The following is a 19571-nucleotide window of genomic DNA, read 5'->3' on the forward strand; positions in this document are numbered from 1 at the left end:
GAGCATTGCATGACCTTATGAAAATCAGCAGGAGACAAGAGTGATCTAATTCTAGAAATATTTTTAAGTTGGACCTCCAGCCTACAAAGCGTTTAGGGAGTGGAAGTTGGATGTCATTTGTAATACAATATTTAAAAGATCCACCTCCTTGTTTTTTTTGTACCAATTAAGTTAATTATTGCTCTTGTGCTGCATATTTTCAGTCATGCCCTCAAAATAACATGTCCAGAGGAGAGTTTCACCCTGGTGGCCTCAACACCGCAGGAAAAGGTACATTTATGGTTTAAACCATTACTGTTGCTCAGTTTTTCAAAATCAGTTTGTAAAAAAAGTTTTTTTTGAGATCGAATTCCGTCTTAAAGCATCACCTTCGGTTCTGTGCTTCTTTCTCTGCAGAACAAGTGGTTACGATCTCTTAACCAGACAGTGGATCAGATACTGGGCGGCGGAGGTCAGGGGTCGTCACCAGCAATGACTCGCACGGCCTCCTACACGTTCACGGCAGACGAACGGTTCAAAGATGCTCAGTACACCGGGAGCTGGTTGGCAGGACGGGTTCATGGCAGGTTAGAAAACATGTTTGTATGTTTTTGGCATTCTCTTTAAGGGCCCCTGAAGGCATCATTTAGGAGAACATTAAAAATGTTCCTCATTTAATACACCTGTAAAATCAAACAATAATAACAGGATTTAATGGAACTGTATTATTTTGTCACGCATAAATGCATAAAACAATGAGCCCAACTCAATAGGTTTCCAATACAACTTGAATACCAAAAAACAGCCAGTTAGCAATACAGTGGTCCCTCGTTTATCGCGGGAGTTATGTTCTAAAAATAACCCACGATAGGTGTAATCCGCGAAGTATCCAACTTTATTTTTTACAATTATTATAGATGTTTTAAGGCTGTAAAACCCCTTACTACTCTCTTGTTTAAACACTCTCAAAGTTAAAAACTTCAAAGAAAAAAAAAAGTCCAGTATTATAGAATGAAACCAAAAGCACCCGCTGTTGCCTTTGACAGTGCAAAACGCCTCGTCGACGTTGTTGTGTTTGTCGGGGAGAAAACTTACAAACATACAGTACAGCACTTCAGTGTCACACTGTTAGCGATTGAAGATTTGTGTAAATTTGTCAAGCTGAACGCATTCTTTAGTGTACAGGAGACACGGCACGAGATTGATTGACAGTGGTCTACAGCCAATCAGGGTGCAGAACACAATGCGTTGTAAGAAAAAAAAAAAACATGCAAAATTGGACATAAAAAATCAGCGAAACAGCGAGGCCGCGAACTGCGTTATAGCAAGGGACCACTGTACAAAACAAATAATCTAACTTTATGTCTTTGGAATCTCTTAGAAACAATGATTAATGTAAAATATGTTTATATATATTTAAAAAGCAGAGCCACTTCTTCAATACGCAGGTTTGAACTCATTATGTTTTTAGGTCAAAGAGGAGCAATGTGCATGAATGAGGAATCAAATCACTAGAAACCAATAAGTGAAGTCAGCATGAATGAAGAAAAGACTGTTTCCAGCCTTCTTGTGTAAATTCCTTCTTTGTGTGGGGAGCCTAATTGATGACGCTGGCTAAATGGTTTAAGCAGAAGCTATATTTTCCTTCACAGAGGAACCATGAAGTGGCCGGATGGGCGACTGTACAAGGGGAACTTCAAGAATGGACTGGAGGATGGGTCAGTACAGTAACCTGGTCTTATACAGAGGTGGTTACTGGATATGTTGTTCATTTCCAGTAAGAAACCTCTGCTCTTCCTGCCTTTGGTCATGTGATAAAAAAGAAACAGAAATAGTGATGTAATTGCCCTACACTTCACCTCCGGCATGTTTTAAATATCCACGTCGCAGATTCTGATCTTTGCTAACTGTTACTTTTTTTCCCCAGCTATGGAGATTGTGTGATCCCTAATAAACTACTGAATAAAACCGACACCTACCAAGGACAGTGGAGAGAGGGCAAGATCCATGGTTTTGGCAAGTACAAGTCAGTACACATTTTCTACCAACTTTCTGGTGTGAGATAGCACAAATTGTACGTGTTGCCTTAGTCAGGTGTTAAGTAGCAGCGCTGGACGTCCATATACAGATATAAAAGCTTTTTAAGTTTTAAAGACATCGGCTCTTATTAACAAATGTCTTGGGTCAGCAAATGTGGAACTAAAATAAAACATCATGTCTCCACAGTGGTTTTTTTTTTTTTTTTTGAAGTGGCCACAGCTGTGGGCTCTGCACACTAACACAGAAGGCTGCTGTATATGTGTCATACTCAGGTATGCAAGTGGCGAGGTGTACGAGGGCTGTTTCTGCGATGGGCAGCGGCACGGTTACGGCATGCTGAGCTCTGGGAAACTGGCGAGGAATTCCTCCAGTGTTTTCATCGGGCAGTGGGTCCACGACAAGAAGACAGGATATGGCGTCTACGATGACATCACAAGGTCTGAATAACCCCAAGAAAACTGCTATTTTAGAAATATGGAAACTCAGAAGTGTTAAATGTGGAACGCATCTCCTTAGGTAGGACGGAGCAAGGTTTCGTCTAATGGTCGGTTCACAGTAGTCGATATCGGTCCTGGTTTCTAAAGATGGCCTATCATTGAATGAATTTTGTATCAAAGACATGCTCCTGTCAGCAGTCCCTGATCTCATTTTCCCCCCAGAGGTGAGAAGTACATGGGCATGTGGCTGGATGACCAGCGGCATGGTAGTGCGGTCGTCATCACGCAGCACAGTGTGTACTTTGAAGGAACTTTCAGAGAGAACAAAATGAGCGTAAGTACACCCTGAAATATGTATCTGCTTACATATGTGCTTACAAATTTGTTAGCTGATGAGTGAGTTTGAGTACATTTTAATAAGTGGTTTTTTGCTGGTTTATTTAAATACATGTGCAGAAAAAAAAAAACTAGTTTGAACATTTACAAATGCATTTTTGTCTTTATTCATCCTATGTGTTAGTTCTAAAAAAGCTTTTAGTTTATAATAAGCATATACAAACCCCTGCACCTGAAATAACAGATAAGTTGGGAGACATGCGGTGTAACAAGGCTTGAATTGTTGGTGCTGACAGGTAGTAGCTGCAGGCCTGTGGTGTGTTGATAAAATACCAAATGCATTTTACACAATGCATCCTACATGCGGCAGGTAATAATTAAATAACTTATCCTGCTTATCATCAAAAAGGATTCTCTTTGATGTCACTGAAGCACATACCAGAAGGGGTCCTGGGATGGCGGAGAGGGGTGCAAAGCGCTCAGAGCTCATGCTTTTCCTTCTTCAAACAGCAGAATTTAAAATATGCTAACCCCACTGCTGCTCCCATTAGTAGACTCTAAACATGCCAGCAAAGGACATCAGGCTCATCTCAGCCAAACAACATATACAAACCCCAGTATTACCCAAGCATGCTTTTTTAAAATACATGGTCATTTTAATCCTTTTATGGTTATGTAGATGTAAATTCTGTCTCAGTTGTTGCGAGATGATCACACCTATCACTTCTCTGCCCTCCAGTATCAGCGTTACAGTGGTTAGCCCTGTTGCCTCACAGCAAGAGAGTCCTGGGTTTGAATCCACCAGCCAGTCAGAGGCCCTCTGTGTGCATGTTCTCCTTCTGTGGGTTTCCTCCGGGCACTCCATTCTTTCTCCACAGTCTAAAGCAGGGGTGGGCAACTCCAGGCCTCGAGGGCCGGTGTCCCTGCAGGTTTTAGATGTGTCCTTGAACCAACACAGCTGATTTAAATGGCTAAATTAGCTCCTGCAGTTCTCCAGAGGCCTGGTAACGAACTAATCATGTGATTCAGGTGTGTTGACCCAAGGTGAGATCTAAAACCTGCAGGATACAGGCCCTCGGGGCCTGGAATTGCCCACCCCTGGTCTAAAGGAGTGCATGTTGGGTTAATTGGTGATTCTAAATTTCCCGTAGGTGTGAATTTCTCTGTGTTAGCCCTGCAGTCTGCCAACCTGTTGAGGCCATGTCCTGCCTTTTGCCTTTTAAGAGAAACAGATGGATGACACAGACACCTCAGTGTGTGAATCAGTTTGATAAAATGAGTTTATCATGCTCTAGTTGATAAGATAATATTGTAAATTAATTACTAAACACAAACATCCCCTTTCCAGAGAGTACAGGAAGAGCGTCCAGCAGACTCTTGTTAATTAGGTTGGGTTTGTCAAAAAACATCGAAATGATGTTTTTCAACTGCAAAATGTTTTCTGGGATGTTCTTAGCTTGAGTCAGACATTTTAACAAAAAAAAACAACAACTTTGTATTTACTTAAATTTTAACTATAGATGTCTCTTGTTTTGCAACTGTTTATATTGCACAAAGCACATAAAAGACACAAGGGTTTCACTCAGGATCGATACATTTCTAATCTTATCCATGACATGTGACTGGACTGCAGTTTGTAGTGCATGTTGTAGAACTGGTGCACCTGTGCACCTCACGCCTTTGAATTCTGAACTAGTAAAATGTCCTGCCTGCCTTTAAATCTGACCTGATGATGAAATGTAAATAAATATAATGTGGTGATGAAATCTTAATCGTATTGGTGACACATTTGATGCTGTGTGCTTTCTGACAGGGTCCGGGTTTGCTGATGTCAGACGATGACACAGTTTTTCATGGGGAGTTCACTGACGACTGGACCATCAGTGGGAAGGTAGAAGTGATTTCTGCTCTTTGTTTAGGACTTGGTGTCTGCAAAGGTCTTATTTTGATAGTCTTCAAAACTTTAATCTACCTTTTTTTCCTTTTTACCACGGTTGTTACTAATAATACTCTAAAACAAGTTTCATTCTTCACTCCTCTTCTCCTTCAGGGGATTTTAACCATGCCTAATGGTGACAGTCTGGACGGCCAGTTCAGTGGAGAGTGGAGCTCAGGGCTGAAGGTGGTTGGAACGTACACAAAGCCAGGCATTGTTGAACCTCCAAACAAGGAGAAGAACGGCCTGAGGTGAGTATTTATTGCACTTTAGTGAGCTGGTTTTATAATAATGCATGTAAATGTGCTCCTGATTTGTGCAGGCTTTTATTTGTCAACTTCTTGTCTGTTACGAGGGTATAATCGTATAATGCCGTGTCATTTAAAACTTTGAAAATGTTGCACATGTGCAGCAGACTGGGTCAGTACGCCGTGCCGGCAGATCAGAGGTGGATCTGTGTGTTTGATGAATGTTGGAGTCGGCTTGGCTGCGACGCTGCTGGGAAAGGAGAGAGGATGACGGCCTGGGAGAACATCGCTGTTACAATAACAACTGCACGACGGCAGAGGTAGACACATAAAGGACGCAACATCAAAGCCTCAGATTTAATTTGTGTTAGTTTAGACTGCAGATTTCAAATAAAAGATTGATGTAGCCAAGTTGAGGTCACACATTGGTTGATGAAATCCAGTTTTAAAGGCTCACTTTCAACATTTTAATAGTCAGTAGCCTGATTTTTTTTTAAATCAGGTTTCAATAATAAACTTCTTTATTGTACATTTTACCTCAAATAGCACCATAATTACGAAAATGAATATCATATTAAGACTTAAATCTAAAACTGAGAACATAAATTCATCAGAAAGGTGTTTACTGCCATCATAAATTCTGTGAGAAGTCGGGTCATTTTCCCCTAGACTTCTATAAAACTGACAGGAAACAGCTGATGACTTAAAGCACCACATCATCCATCCAACACAGCGGTGGTTCTGTCATGCTTCGGCACGTTTGGCTGACAGTGTAACTGCCACAGTGGCATTAATAAAACACTGTATCTGTTAAAGTGAAAGCTCTGCCGCACAGTTTTTATAATGATGTAAACCTACACATTTTAAAGATGAGACATTAATGCAGTATTTATCATTTTACTTTAAACTAAATGTGCTGAAGCTCCTGCAGAAGAAATATGTAACTTTCCAAACTACTTAATGGGCCGCACAGTGTGATAATAATTCATCGTGTCTTACGTATACAGTTGTCAACTTAAATAAGTGGATGTGTCTGTGTGCTGTATGTTTGTAGCCCAGACCTCAGCAGGTCTCAGACCAAAGTCCTGGAGTGTCTGGAGTTTATTCCTCAGTATGAAGAACCTGTCACTGCAGCAAACTACAACAACATACGAAGATACCTCACCAAGGTATAGTGATCATACATTTAAATAAACAGATTTATCCTTCATTAAGGCGCAGACGCAAATGGTTTTGGAAAGACAGAGTTAATGATAGGACTGTGTGTACGGGGTGTGATCAAAAACTTGGATGTCCACCCAACTTGATCAGTGGAGATCCAGCGTGCATGGCAGAGGTAAAGGTGCAAAGTGGATGAATTAGCAGGGAGGCGGGCCTTGAGAGGAGGTTGTGTGTCTGCACACAGTTGCATGCTAGACAGATTAGCCTGTGATAGAATGGCCAACAACAGTTCAAGTCCATTTTAAAATCTCCAGTTAACCGAACAGGCATCTGTTTGGACTGTGGGGAGAAGCCAGAGTAAGTGCAGAAATCCCATAAATAAACAATAGAAAACATAAATTAAAATGTACATTTTAGGAGCTTTTCAGATTACATAGAATAAATAAATTAGAAGTCACATTTTTGAAGAAGAAAAAAAGGAAAGCTACCTGAAACGCTAAAACGCAAATAATAAAAATATAGGTGGTTTCCTTATATTTTATCTGTCACGTTGGTCACACTTCGATACTTAATTGCCAAGATTACGTATCAGCTGCCTTTAAAAAGCGTTGCATTTGTATTTAGTACTCATTATGAACTTCTAAATCTCACTACTGACACATATTTTAGGAATTTAAGACTAAAGCTAATAACTAAACAGCAGAAATGTGGAAATTCACTCTTTGAACAGCTGAAACTAATCTGAATTCAAAACAAAATAAAATAAACCAAAATAGAAACTGTAATAGCTGTGGCAACTGGAGACCCAGCCCCGATCAGCCGCGATGATCCATCACGTGATGTTTGAACGCATTGGAAGCCGTCCAGGCTCAAAGAAGATCTTGAGGGGATATTACCAAGTTTAAGTTAGGTGCGGTTTGATTATCATGAGCTGTTTTCCTGCGTCAAAAAAGTCTTCTGGTTTTGGTTATTTGTAGTTTTGTTTTTGTTAATAGATGTTTGTGTATGTGTGTGCATCAGGCATGTGAGACCCCCCACCACCCTCTAGGCTGGCTGGTGGAGACGTTGGTGACAGCGTACAGAATGACGTACGTCGGTGTGGGATCAAACCGCAGGCTGCTCAGGCAGGCGGTCCAAGAGGTCCTGGCCTACCTCACGCATTTCTACGGCGTCATCAGGTAGATTCATCTGTTTGCTGGGCCCTCAGGAAAGAGTTTCTATACACGGGTCTGAGACTGGAGAAACTTCCAGGACTGTGCTCTGAAAATTAGGACATTTTGCTGTTTCCCTGTTTAAGGTCATCTTAGTGCAGCTTTCTGTGCCATTGCTACATTTCAGTCACTACCTTGAAATCCTGTTCTGACCACCTGCACTTGTGCATATGATTTCACCATGGACCTGTGCAGAGATTTTCCAGGTCAGATTTAACCGACTTTATGTCGAGGATCTGAAAATTTCATGTGGGTTTTTCGTGCACTTAAGTTGTAAGAGTTCCACAATTTTGGAAAAAAATAAGACAACCTCTCCCCTGTGACTCTGAGGGCTTTTAACTCTGAGAGTAAACATGACATGTCTTCATATTAAAGTTATTGTACCAAAAATAAATCAATCAGCTGATTGTGAGGGAGTCAGGACTGTGGTTTAAGATTTGGTTTACAGGGACTGAGCCCTTATTAGATTTAAAAACTGAAGGTGAAACCAACTTAAATAAAACTCTTGTATACAATAAATTTTACTATATATGTATATGTGGTATAATGTCTGTCACCTGACTAAATATGGGTGTAATATTCTGTCTGCAGGTTTTTATTCCCAGGATTACCGGACGATGGCAGCGTCCTCCCAGATGCCCCCACCTCTCCATCTAAGAGCAGACGCAACTCTTACACAACAGGGCATGGGTGAGTGACACACACACACACACACACACACACACACACACAGGACACATGAAGTTTTCCTGACTCTTCATCTGTGTTTTTCTCCTCTTCTTCCTCCACCACGTTATTCTCCAGCTGTGTTATGGTGGTGAGCTCCTCCTCTCTCCTCCTCCCTCTGCTGCTCCCTCGACTCTATCCTCCTCTCTTTACTCTGTACTCCCTGCAGGAGGAGCAGGAGGAAACTGAGTACTGGGAGCGCATCCTCCGACTCAACAAACAGCCTGACCAATCACTGCTCAGCTTCCTGGAAGTGCAGGAGTGAGTACAAAACACACAAAATAAGTAAAAATATAAAAGGTTTTCTTCTTTAGAAAAAAACATTTTGTTTGTTTGTTTTGTGTCATTTGAATTTTTCCACTTTAGGAAGTTCTGGCCGCTGTGGATGTCAATTCTTGGGGAGAAAAAGCAGGTGAGGCAGTTTTTTTTTTTCTTTCTGTAATTTTCAGTCTAAATGTGCAGCTTTTATTTACAGCTGCAGCTCTCGTTTCATTGTCTGTAACTGGATCTCTTTGCATGCATTACAGATTGTGTCCAGCAGCAAAGACGCCTGTTTTGTTTCTGCTGTAGAAACACTCCAGCAGATCAGGTAGCTGCCCTGTGATCACGCACAATGTCATTAGTGATGACTAGACACTAAAAATGAAAAATGGAGCTCTTATTCATGGTTTAGAGTTTTGTGTATCTATAAGAGTGATTCATTTGCAACTGAATTTACAGATGTCCTGGTTACAAACACACAAGCTTTTCAAAATGTAAATGTTTCTTCACACAAGTAAAAAACTCCTTAGAAGCAGATTTTATTAAAGCGGGATAAAGTTCATGGTTCACCTGTCGGCCATGAAGAAGAGCGTCACTACACTGAATGATGAGCTGTGCTCAGTTCAGAGTGACGGATGATGTTGTCGATCCTGACGTCCACCTTCACATCCTGAACCTGAGCGCACAGATGTTCAGCTCTTTGGTGGGCGGAGCTTCCTGACTGCGATGGAGGGTCTCCTCGAGGGTGCTCAGTATTTTGCACTCTCCTGCTGACCTCAGAGCCGCCAGCAGCTCTCTGTGTGAACTGAGTAAGCGGTTAAAAAGAAGGATAGTCGGATGGGTGATCACTTGAATGGGATGTCGCTATTGTCTCCTTTTCCTTCATCAAGGATGCTCAGCTATATCCTCTCCTAAAGGAAGCATTAAACACCTTTCCTAAGCATTTAGAGAATTTGCCCAGTTCTTGTGAAGACTGCCACACAGATACTTTCAGGTCATTTCACTCAGTTAGCAGCTGATTATTCAAGCACACACTGGGACTCCTTCACTCAGCTGGTTTTTTAATAGATGTTGTGATGCTTGATCACAAACTATTGAGACTTTGGTAAAGGGATACACACCCACGCACTAATAAAAATGTCACAATGTCATGAGTTTATAATGTAAATTCACGAGTTGAGTATTAAAATTCAACCCTTCATATTTACACAGCACCAGATTCACTCCGTCAGACAAGCTGATGGTGATCCAGAAGTCGTTTGAGGAGCTGACCCTGGAGGTGAAACCTCTGCTGCATGGTGACTTCCTCTGGTGCATGGATGATCTGTTCCCACTCTTCCTTTATGTGGTGCTCAGAGCCAGGTATCCTATCACACATTCATGCATTTGCATGTAGTAAGAGGTGTCTGTATTGCCTTATTGGTGGTATTTGAGGTCTGTGTTGGTTACCCTAACCTTATGCTTTTATTGAAGTCTTGACAATCAGGGAACAAAAACAGTCATCAGTCTACCTGATATTTTTCAAAAATACTTAGATTTTTCCCAAAAAAGTACTTTTAGCTTGTCTCCAAATACAAAGGAGTAGGATTCAGGGTTGATGTCAGCCTAGCCGGTGAGTTAGACCTCACAGTGTTAAATTTGTGTCCCCTCTTTAGAGATTCAGGTGTAGGAACTATAGCCTCAAAGTTTTTTAAACACGTGATATTTATAATGATTAAAAAAACGGAACATTTTATAAGTGATAGCTGGCAGAATTTATATCTGTAAGAGAATGAAGGGCATTTTCCATCCTGAGCTATTTTCTTGAGTATTTTATAAAGTACTGTGTTTTGTTGGAGGTTGTCTAAGTAGCTGTACAAGAAGTGAAAACCAAACTAAGCAAGTCAAAGAGGACCAAACCAGTCCTGATGGTTTTCAAGTTCGCAGTCTTGTTATTTTTACTATCCCACCTCTTTGAAAGTAGTTTTATAAACATCCAATTAATCCATTACACATTATTCTGCTGCTCAGGATCCGAAACCTGGGAGCTGAAATCAGCCTCATAGAAGATATGATGGATCCCAACATTCAGCACGGAGAGCTGGGACTGATGTTCACAACACTAAAGGTGAGAGCAGCCGACTCCCAGACACATTTACATAAAAGGTGTAAAAGTACCTGTTTCAACATAATTTTATGGACCCTTTGTGTTTTCTTCTGGATCTGAAGCAGCGTAATTAAAAAAACCTTTTCAACAAATTCCTAGTTTTGTGTCAGTTTACAATAAGAAAGGTCTATAAGCACTTTCCTGACTCCATAGTTCCTCAAAGGAAACAAAAAATCTTTGTAAAACTTCAGGAAATCTCCAAATTGCTGTTTTTGTTTCAGCTGTGACTCCAATCACAGTTATTCTTCGTCCATCATGCGTGCAGGATTTTAAACCATGTCTCTGCCACAGGCCTGTTACATCCAGATCCAGCGGGAGACGAACACGTAGGAGACAGGAGGATGCCACGCGCTGACAGGAAGTGCCATAACCAAACCGAAGCTGCATCGAGGCTGCAGACGTGCACAGCAAAGGGAATGTGGGAGCTAAACCTCTGAGCAGGAGGAGGTCTGACCCCTCTCATTAACTCCACTTTTTTCTATCCAACAACCTCATCAGGCCTATAAACAGTGGGAGCGTAGCGCCCTCTTCTGGACAGGCTGCGACACTGCACCTTCATTTTCAAATGCACTTTGACATACGTGTCAGTTTAACTTCCATTTGAGTTTCAGAACTATTTAATGAAAATTTTATTTTACAGTGTTTCCCTGACTGCTGAATAGGGCTGCCACAAACGATTATTTTGATAGTCGACTAGTCACCGATTATTTTTGCGATTAGTCGACTAATCAGATCATCATCCATTGGAGTAAAACTACAGCTTATTGCACCAGCAGCATCTGCTCTTATATAACTATCATTAGCTTACAGCTTTAAGTATTTAAGGTCTGTGCTAACTAAAAATAAAGACAAGATAGTTTATTAAATTTTAATGAAATTTGCAGATTGTTTCGGTGAAGTTTAATAAACTCCTTGCTATCTAAAATATAACAGGACACTGGAGTATATTCTGGAGCATCTCACACTTCTGATAATCAGCTGTCTGCTTGACGTTTATTCAGCTGTGTAAAAACTATAACTTTAATCTCAGACAAACTGATTTACTCAGGAACAAATAAAATACTAAAAAAAAGCCAAACAATAACATTTTAAGTTATCTAAGTGACTCATATATATTTAACCTGAGTAGCGAAAGATGGCGGTGGGTTTGAAAACGATTTGCGGGGAGTCCGGTGTTCTCACGGCGCTAGTGAGCCTAGCCCCCGGCTCGCTAACGAGCTAGTGGGTAACAGATGTCTCCAAAAACGTTGGAGCGTTTTTGAAAATATGTGGTGTCCTGATAAACTGAGCAGATATTTGAGGTTTACACAGCTACATTCTCGCCTGAAAATATGTTAAACGTTTATTTTGTGACCCAGAAAGAATAATAAGAGTAACATTAAAACTAACTAGCTGCCGCCATTGTTGGAAACTGCGCTGGGCCGCGCTATGAATTCTGGGACACAGCTGCTTCTTCTTCTTCTTCGGGGTTTAACGGTAGCTGACATCCTTGTACATGCAATGCTGCCATCTTCTGTTTCAGTCCGTTATTACACTCTTAAATCCTGCCACTTATTCCTGCGTCTTTTGTGATCTTACAAAGCTTCAAACGACGCGTCGACTATTAAATCAGTCGTCGACGATTTTGATAGTCGACGTAATCGTGACTAGTCGACAAATCGTGGCAGCCCTACTGCTGAATATACAGTGTATATTATACCGATTTCATCTGCTCTTTGCATCAACTGGATGCAAAAAGCGCTAACTACATCATAGATGATAAACATAACTGTGTTTTAAAGGGAAAAGTCGGTGCTAATAACTGCAATAACGATGTAAATATTTTTCTAAGGGTGAAAGAGTTTTCAAAAGGGATCTTTAAGGCTGTTAATGCTACGATCGTTGTTTTTATTTAGCTGAATTTGAATGCAGTGGAAAACCAGGGAGAGAGATGACGAGTGTGTTCTTGGTAGCAGATTTTGGATGAATACACTGTTGAAGGCTAATGTGGGCTACAGTGCAGGTACTTACTGAACGTGCAGCATGTGTCAGCTGCAGTTAAAGTTAAAGTGTGGCTCTAAACCAGAATTAGGTGCTGCTGCTGCTTTGTGAGGCTGAACGATTTTTCTCCGTTTTAGCTCAATTTTATTTTGAGTGTGAGTGACGCGCTCACTTTTCACTGAGCAGCCGAATGAGACAGAGCTCGATCAAACTGGGCATCCCGCCGATGCCGATGCACATTAACAAACTAAAACTGTAACTCTGACACACAAACATAACTCTGATCTCCTACAGCTCTGATATTTTTAACCAGGATAAAGTGACCAGCAGGATTACTGATTTTGGTCCTTCGCTGAACAGGATGAACAAGCTCAGCATAAAGGAAACTTTCATTCTTTTAATCTGAGTGCTTCTTCTCTTATTCTGTGTTCTTGTTTAAGAATATCATCTTCAGATCCAGGAACGCCGAGTTTTCTGGGCTTTAGTTTACTTCCACGTTCAGCCGGCGAAAGTCTGCAAAAGGAATCTGCATCTGTCATCTGTCATGTTTTTGTATCAAGCTGCATGAAAGGAACATTTCTGGGTTTTTCTTTTGTTTTTGGGTTTCTGTTTGTGTGTTTTATTTTGTTTTATGTTATTAAGAAAAGCAACTTTGCAACATTTCCAAAAAGTTTGACAGCAAAGTTCATGAACATCTCAGTTCAGAGAAAATGGTGCGCACATTCACGTCATAATTGTTACTGTGTGTGTTTTAATGCAGATCCAGATTTTTTTAAAAACACATTTGTCCAGCTAGTTAATGAAACTTTTAGGTTGTTTTGATCCCTTGAAGCTGACTCAGAATAATATTTTTTTTAATGTTGTGTCCTTGTGTGTTCAAGGAAAAAAATAAGACATGAGGGAGTTTTGTCACTTTAAAATGATTTTCTTATTTATTTATGATTGGAATACAGTTTAAATTAATGATATTGATTATAAATTATGAAGACTTACCACAAACCTGCACAGGATCCATCTAAATTTGAGTGAGCTGAGGACTGTGATGCTTTTGTATCATCGAGACTGACGACAACTTGTAATTTCAGTGTTACTGAAAGCTGCACTGTATTCACTGCCACCTCCACCATGTTTTTATTTTTGGCAGAGTCACTTAAACCTGTGTTCTGATTTAGTTTTTTAAAAATACTACAAGCAATGGAGTGAGAGTTGCTGAGAGTTCATGGTGTAAAGCCTGAGCCGTGAAATAATTGACCCTTTTTGAAACTGGTGTGTTTATTGAATCTATTGCTTTAAAAAAATTAAATAGCAGTTTATAAATGATTTGTGTGATTGTCAGTCACACTGATTATGTACAGATCTCATGTATCTCATGTATGTATCAAATATGATACAGTCTGTGTTACAGGGTTAAATCTTTGGACCTATCAGGTTCAAGGAGAGAGAGCCTCAGCCAAATATCAACACTGTCTTCAGCTCTCAGACTGACTTTTGTTGATTTGAGATAAATGAAAAGTTTCTCTGAGAATCGTAATGCACTGTACAGCAGCTCTCCGGCTTCATGCATTTCATAAAGAGAAGCCAGTGTCTGCCTAGATGGAAGAAACCATTAGAGGAAAATAAAGTAATTAAAACTGATGAGCTAACATGTAAAACATGTTTCAGACTAGGAAGCATCTTTGAGGTGATTATTTTTTTCTAACTGGGTGTATATTTTTGTAACCTTGTAGAAAGAGTTGATTTGGGGGGAAATGATTGATGACTGTCGAGTAAAGACTGATTTCAGATGTTTATTTTTAAAAAAGGCAATAAATTTATTTTAACTCTGGAAAGGTCTCCTCGTTTTGTTAAAATCACGACTGTTTGAAAAATGATCAGCACTCCTTCGAAGCACAGAGTGTTTGCAAACGGACTGATTCTTATACAGGACCTTTCTACTCTCCCAGAGCTCTTTATACCCACACTTATTCATACAAGTGCTTTCTATCTAACATTCAAACTCCATCGGAGCGCAACTTGGGGTTAGTATCTTGCCCACAGATATTTGGCATGCAACCCAGGAGCAAACCAGGTTAGTAGATGACCTGCTCTAACTTCTGAGCTACAGACACCTGGAAACAGCTCCAAATATTTGAAGGAATAGGTGTGGTCTGAGGGTTATTTAGTTCTTTTGCACATGTAGGTGAAAGATTTAGACTCTGGATTTTGAGGTTTGTGAGGCTGACATAAGGGGGAAGCGATGTGTAGAGCTGAGCAGGATGATGGAGGGTTTTTCGGAGAGTTTGTTTATAAGTACCAGTCTCTGATGGAAGTGAGAAGACTTCATACGCACGCGCGCACACACACACACACACACACACACACACACACACACACACACATTGAAGACAATAAAAGGCGTTTAAAATTAATATACACCACGAGTTTAGTCTATAATTCAGCAGGCTCCAAGGGAGGAACTCACACATTACAGTCATTTGATTTATTGATAATATGAGAAATATTGACTAGTAAAGTGTTTTATGAGTCATGAAATACAAAATATCTGTTAGTTTTAACACACATGAAGAAACTACAGAGATGCGAAGCAGTCCTTTTTTTCCTGGGTCGACTGAGAGGCCAGCAGGCATTTTAACAATTATAAGGAATATATGAAGAATATCTGAGTGAAGTCCGTAACCTCTCACACTTTTCTTAACATAGGAGCAGACTGAGAGAATAGCCCTGTAAAAAGGTTTACCAGTGGTACAGAGCAGAAAGCTGACCAGGACTATTCAGGATTGTAATACATCTAAGGGCCCCATTATAAACAGTATATCCAGTACATGTAAGCACTGGAAAAAGACAGATTTCAGGACAAGCGTAGCTCATATTTCGTTTTTTTCCTTTCTTTTTTTAGCCTAGTTGTAGTTCAATTCTGGGGACAAACATTTATAAAATGTTGTGAGAGTGAAGTCTACACTGATTATAACTGTTTTACACATGCAGAGATATAAGAGGAAACCATACAAAGCAGGTATTTGCATTAAAAAAAAACCAATAGGAAACAGTGATGTGGTTTCCACAACCAGTAAAAAAAAAAACACAATAGATTCATTCAGCCTCTTTAGGATCATAAAGAGCAGATCAACATAATCCACTAAATGTAAAGGATCCAGAACTATAAACGGTATAAAAGATGGTCTTTTTAATGGCCACCAGGGGGCACCCTTGTTGTTAGAAAGTGAGTTCTGGTCAAATAGGAGTCAATGGGAAAAGCTCTTTTCAGCTCTTTTTCTCATGGACCTCAGCAAACACTTTCCTGTTGAATTTATTGTCTCAAGCACTATTTTACAGGAGAATAAAGGAGGTTTTCCCAGTTTGACAAGTCCGCTCTTCACTCTCCACAAATAATTGCAATCACAAAATTAATAAACTTGAGGTTTTCACTTACCAGTAGGTCACATCACATTGGCAGTGTCCATCTTTTAGGCCGCCTGTGGCGTGTACACAAGCTTTAACCATGCCTAAACACTAACACGTTGTGACCATTTCATATTCAGGCCCAGGAGCGGCCGTGAGGGATCAGATGTTGACTCTCTGACATTCGATTCAACCTGATGTCGCAGCTACCTGTGGAGTGTGATCTTAGGTTAACACCTGTGTGTTGGAGCAGGCTCAGGTGTCCGTTTCATTAATGATGGATGATTGTTTCTTCCTGACATCACCTGGATTTCTAACAAAAAAAGAAAGTATTTGTGCCTCATTCTCGTCTGCTCTGCTGAAGGTAATCCAGTCAGTGGCTTCAAGTTTTACATCAGGAGTTTGTCATTAGTTTGGTTTCTTTAAAAAGAAACAAAAAACATTTTTTTAAAAAGGAAACACAGAGTTAGACACCAACTCTGTAAAATCCTCATTGTTGTCTGAAAAGAAAAACTAATTATACCAGCTAAAACATTTTATTCAGGCAGCTGACTGTGAGTCACCCTGGGCTGCTCTCTCTTGTAAAGTACGTGCTCATGATTAAAAACATGTGATTTTATCTTCATGCAGCCAGTTGTCTTATTAAACTGTCAGCCAGCCTCCTTTAACTGTTTAGTTTTGACTGTTTTTAATGTTTGATCGTCCAGCTGAAACGTGCTGGCTGGTCCATTGATGAAACTTCACTGCATTACTTTTCAGTAAAGCGGTCAGATAACAGCTGATGAACAGCGACATAAAAAATATTCCTTCCTCCCAGCCTCGCTGACCTGTAACCAGGGGTCAGAAAAACAGGAACCGCAGAGTGTTTTAAAAATATCGGACACTGCTGGCTTTTGTTTTGGAAAGAGCTAAATGGACCTTGAAAATAAGCTCTTAAAGGTCAGGTATATAAAGGTATATACCTGACCTTTAAGAGCTGTTCTGCAGATCTCTCACACACACACGTACATATATGTACACAAGATGCCTGGATGTTTAGAGGTTTCATCTGCATAAGCCAAGAGGATGCATACATGTCTTTAAAGTCAAGATTACAGGAATTGTAATTCCTACCATCCATCCATATTCATCCATTAACCCTTAGCAAACAATTTTATTTCCTAAAATAAAATAATTTCCAGTGTTAAATATAGAACTTCAATTATTTTATTTTAAAATAAAATGTAACTATATTGAGTTGCAAATACTTACAGGTAGGTAGACTAAGAATAGAATAAATGAGTAATAATCGGGTTTTCGCAAGAACAAAAAATAAATACACTGTCGGGAAATTTAAATAATGTGTAAGTAACTTTAGGTAGTGCGTGAGTAATTCAAAGTATTGCATAACTTCGGGTATGTTATAGGAACGGAGACAGTCCTTTCCTGAAATTCCATTAAAGTACAAGTGAATTAACGTCTCAGATGTGGGCTGTATTATAAAGTGTTACCCAATTTTTAACCGATAGTCTGAGATTACAAATTGAATTACAGAATTACAAAACACCTGGTCATAAAAAAAAGACCTCCGAAATCTCATTGTGTGTTTAGTTAAAATGCAGAAATGATTGTGCGTATGTTTTACCGGATGCAAAATAATGTAGTGTAAGCCAGAGCCACTCTCCTTATCTTTCATCCCTGATTTCTCTGTTTTTACTGCAGCTAGTGTTCTTTTCACTGTGCTGTTGAAAGAAGGTTTGCCAATTCTCCCAGCATAGACTGTGGAGGAGATACCAGGAGATGGGTTACCGCAAAACGTGAGCAGGACAGGACCACTAGAAGGGCATCAGCCCCTGCAGCAGGACTGCTCCTTTGTGTGAGGAGCCGGAGGAGTGCGTCCAGAGCTGGATAAAGTGACCTCCAGCAGGAGAGTTTTGTGCATGTTTCTGTCCAAACTTTTAGCAGACTATTAGGGTTGCATAACGCCCTGACTTCATTTAGTGAGATCTGTGCTCACAGACCAGCATCATGCAGCGTGACTGGCATTATCCAGAGAACAAGGGAACCAGCAGATCCACCAGTGAGCTCCATTCTCTGTACGTGTGACACATGAGGAAGAGAACTTTACGCCTCCTGCAGCCTCCATCAGCACGACTGGACGGCTGACTGGCAGAACATCCGGAACGGTATACATCAGTGCATCCGATGCTGCCAAATAGCCCGACAGACCTTAAAGTCATTGATCTAGGTGTGGGAGGAGATCCATAGGACACCATCTACCGTCTCACCTAAAGCATCCCCCGTTGTCAGGAGGCATGTGGGGGCCAAAAATACGATTGATCCACATGTAACACCCGGATCAGGTTTTTTTCGAGTAGTTATTGTTTATCTTCAAAATAAATTCAAAATGTGGAGATTAAATGTTCAGTTTCAAGTCTTCCACGGCTGTTAAACTGTCTACGTTCCAATGCGATTGAAGAGACGCTGTATCTGGTCAGAAGTTAAAACCACACAAACTCATAAGAGTTGGCCAGGATGTTGATGGCTGCACCCTTGTGCAGTAAAGAGGGGATATGTTGTATTGCCAGACACAATGAGTCAGCTGGTCAAGTTATTTCACTTACCCATCTACACAAGGCATTATGCAGAGAGGTTATAGGAGCCATGGCAGAGATCCACATTTCAACTTTAATCTCAAAATAAACAATAAATGAAAAAAAAAGTGCTATTTTTTGTCTTAATGTGCCCGTCATAAAAGAAATGGCACATTTATTCAATTATTTATTTACTGTTTTCCAGGGTGGTGTATTCCAAATGGGCTGCTATGTTTGCTTAAACATATTAACTTAAATTTCAGATCGACTTTGCCCTCAAAATTTAAGTCAGCAGACGATCCCGGGGCTGGTGTGACTCACGTGTCAGCAGATTTCCTGGAATGAATTCAGTACTTGCACTGAAAGCAGCACGCAAACACGATCGCTGAGACAGAATGTCATCACAAATAAAGAATATTTACGAATGCCTGCAGGTCATAATGAACAGGATCAAGCATCAACAATCACCCACAGCTTTTACATGAAGTTTGTTTACATTAATAGATATGCAGTAATCGTGTGCTTGAAATCTAGCATTTGTCTGCATGAGAGAGGGAGACAGAGACCGTTATTCTTTTCATCTTGACCCAGATGATGTAAAATGAGACACTTTTTTTGGATCAGCTGATTCAGATCAGTTCTGGTCTCATTCATAATTGTTCCTCCTGTAAGTGCTGACGTGCAGCCCATCTGCAGGGCGAGCGGTGAGCTGAGGCCCCGACAAAACTGCAGGTCAGACGGTTCGGATTGGCAGAGCTTCCACACACACACACACACACACACACACACACACACACACACACACACACACACACACACACACACACACACACACACACACAGACTTTGATTGTGTGCCTGCATCTCAGCTGTGTTTGTGTCTGCAAAGGATGAAAGAAAGTGAGGATAGAGAGCAAGCCAAGAGCTAGGAAAGAGCCTGGTCAGGTTAACCCTCTTAACCCTCAGGGCATCAAGACAGTCACATTAGGTGTTTATGTGACCTCTGACTTAAGACCTCCTCATTACTGTTATGAGAAATCATGCAAATGCCTAAGTCCCCTTTTAATGTTGAAAATCAAAAGTTCAAATAAGTTCAAATAAGTTCAAATAACGTCAACATTAAAGGATAAAAATTCCT

The 19571-nt window shown here is 40.4% G+C and overlaps 1 protein-coding gene across 3 annotated transcripts in view; it reads left to right on the forward strand.

Moving 5' to 3' along the window:
• Positions 1-14290, forward strand: part of LOC309691264 (alsin-like) — a 33476-nt gene extending 19186 nt beyond the window's left edge. For 2 of the 3 annotated variants that reach the window (XM_082508862.1, XM_082508864.1), the window contains 18 exons: positions 204-270; positions 397-566; positions 1632-1697; positions 1907-2005; positions 2292-2456; positions 2679-2790; positions 4606-4683; positions 4843-4979; positions 5141-5296; positions 6031-6145; positions 7158-7315; positions 7940-8038; positions 8153-8335; positions 8441-8486; positions 8602-8663; positions 9548-9697; positions 10346-10442; positions 10773-14290. In XM_082508862.1, coding sequence (XP_082364988.1) covers positions 204-270; positions 397-566; positions 1632-1697; positions 1907-2005; positions 2292-2456; positions 2679-2790; positions 4606-4683; positions 4843-4979; positions 5141-5296; positions 6031-6145; positions 7158-7315; positions 7940-8038; positions 8153-8335; positions 8441-8486; positions 8602-8663; positions 9548-9697; positions 10346-10442; positions 10773-10811 — 1999 coding nt within the window. In that variant the 3' untranslated portion in view covers positions 10812-14290. The remainder of the gene's footprint in view (positions 1-203; positions 271-396; positions 567-1631; positions 1698-1906; positions 2006-2291; positions 2457-2678; positions 2791-4605; positions 4684-4842; positions 4980-5140; positions 5297-6030; positions 6146-7157; positions 7316-7939; positions 8039-8152; positions 8336-8440; positions 8487-8601; positions 8664-9547; positions 9698-10345; positions 10443-10772) is intronic. The other variant, XM_082508863.1, reaches the window with a different exon arrangement.
• The last annotated feature ends 5281 nt before the right edge of the window (positions 14291-19571 follow it).

The sequence above is a fragment of the Aulonocara stuartgranti genome, assembly GCF_965226115.1.
Source record: "Aulonocara stuartgranti genome assembly, chromosome: 16".
Taxonomy (NCBI): domain Eukaryota; kingdom Metazoa; phylum Chordata; class Actinopteri; order Cichliformes; family Cichlidae; genus Aulonocara; species Aulonocara stuartgranti.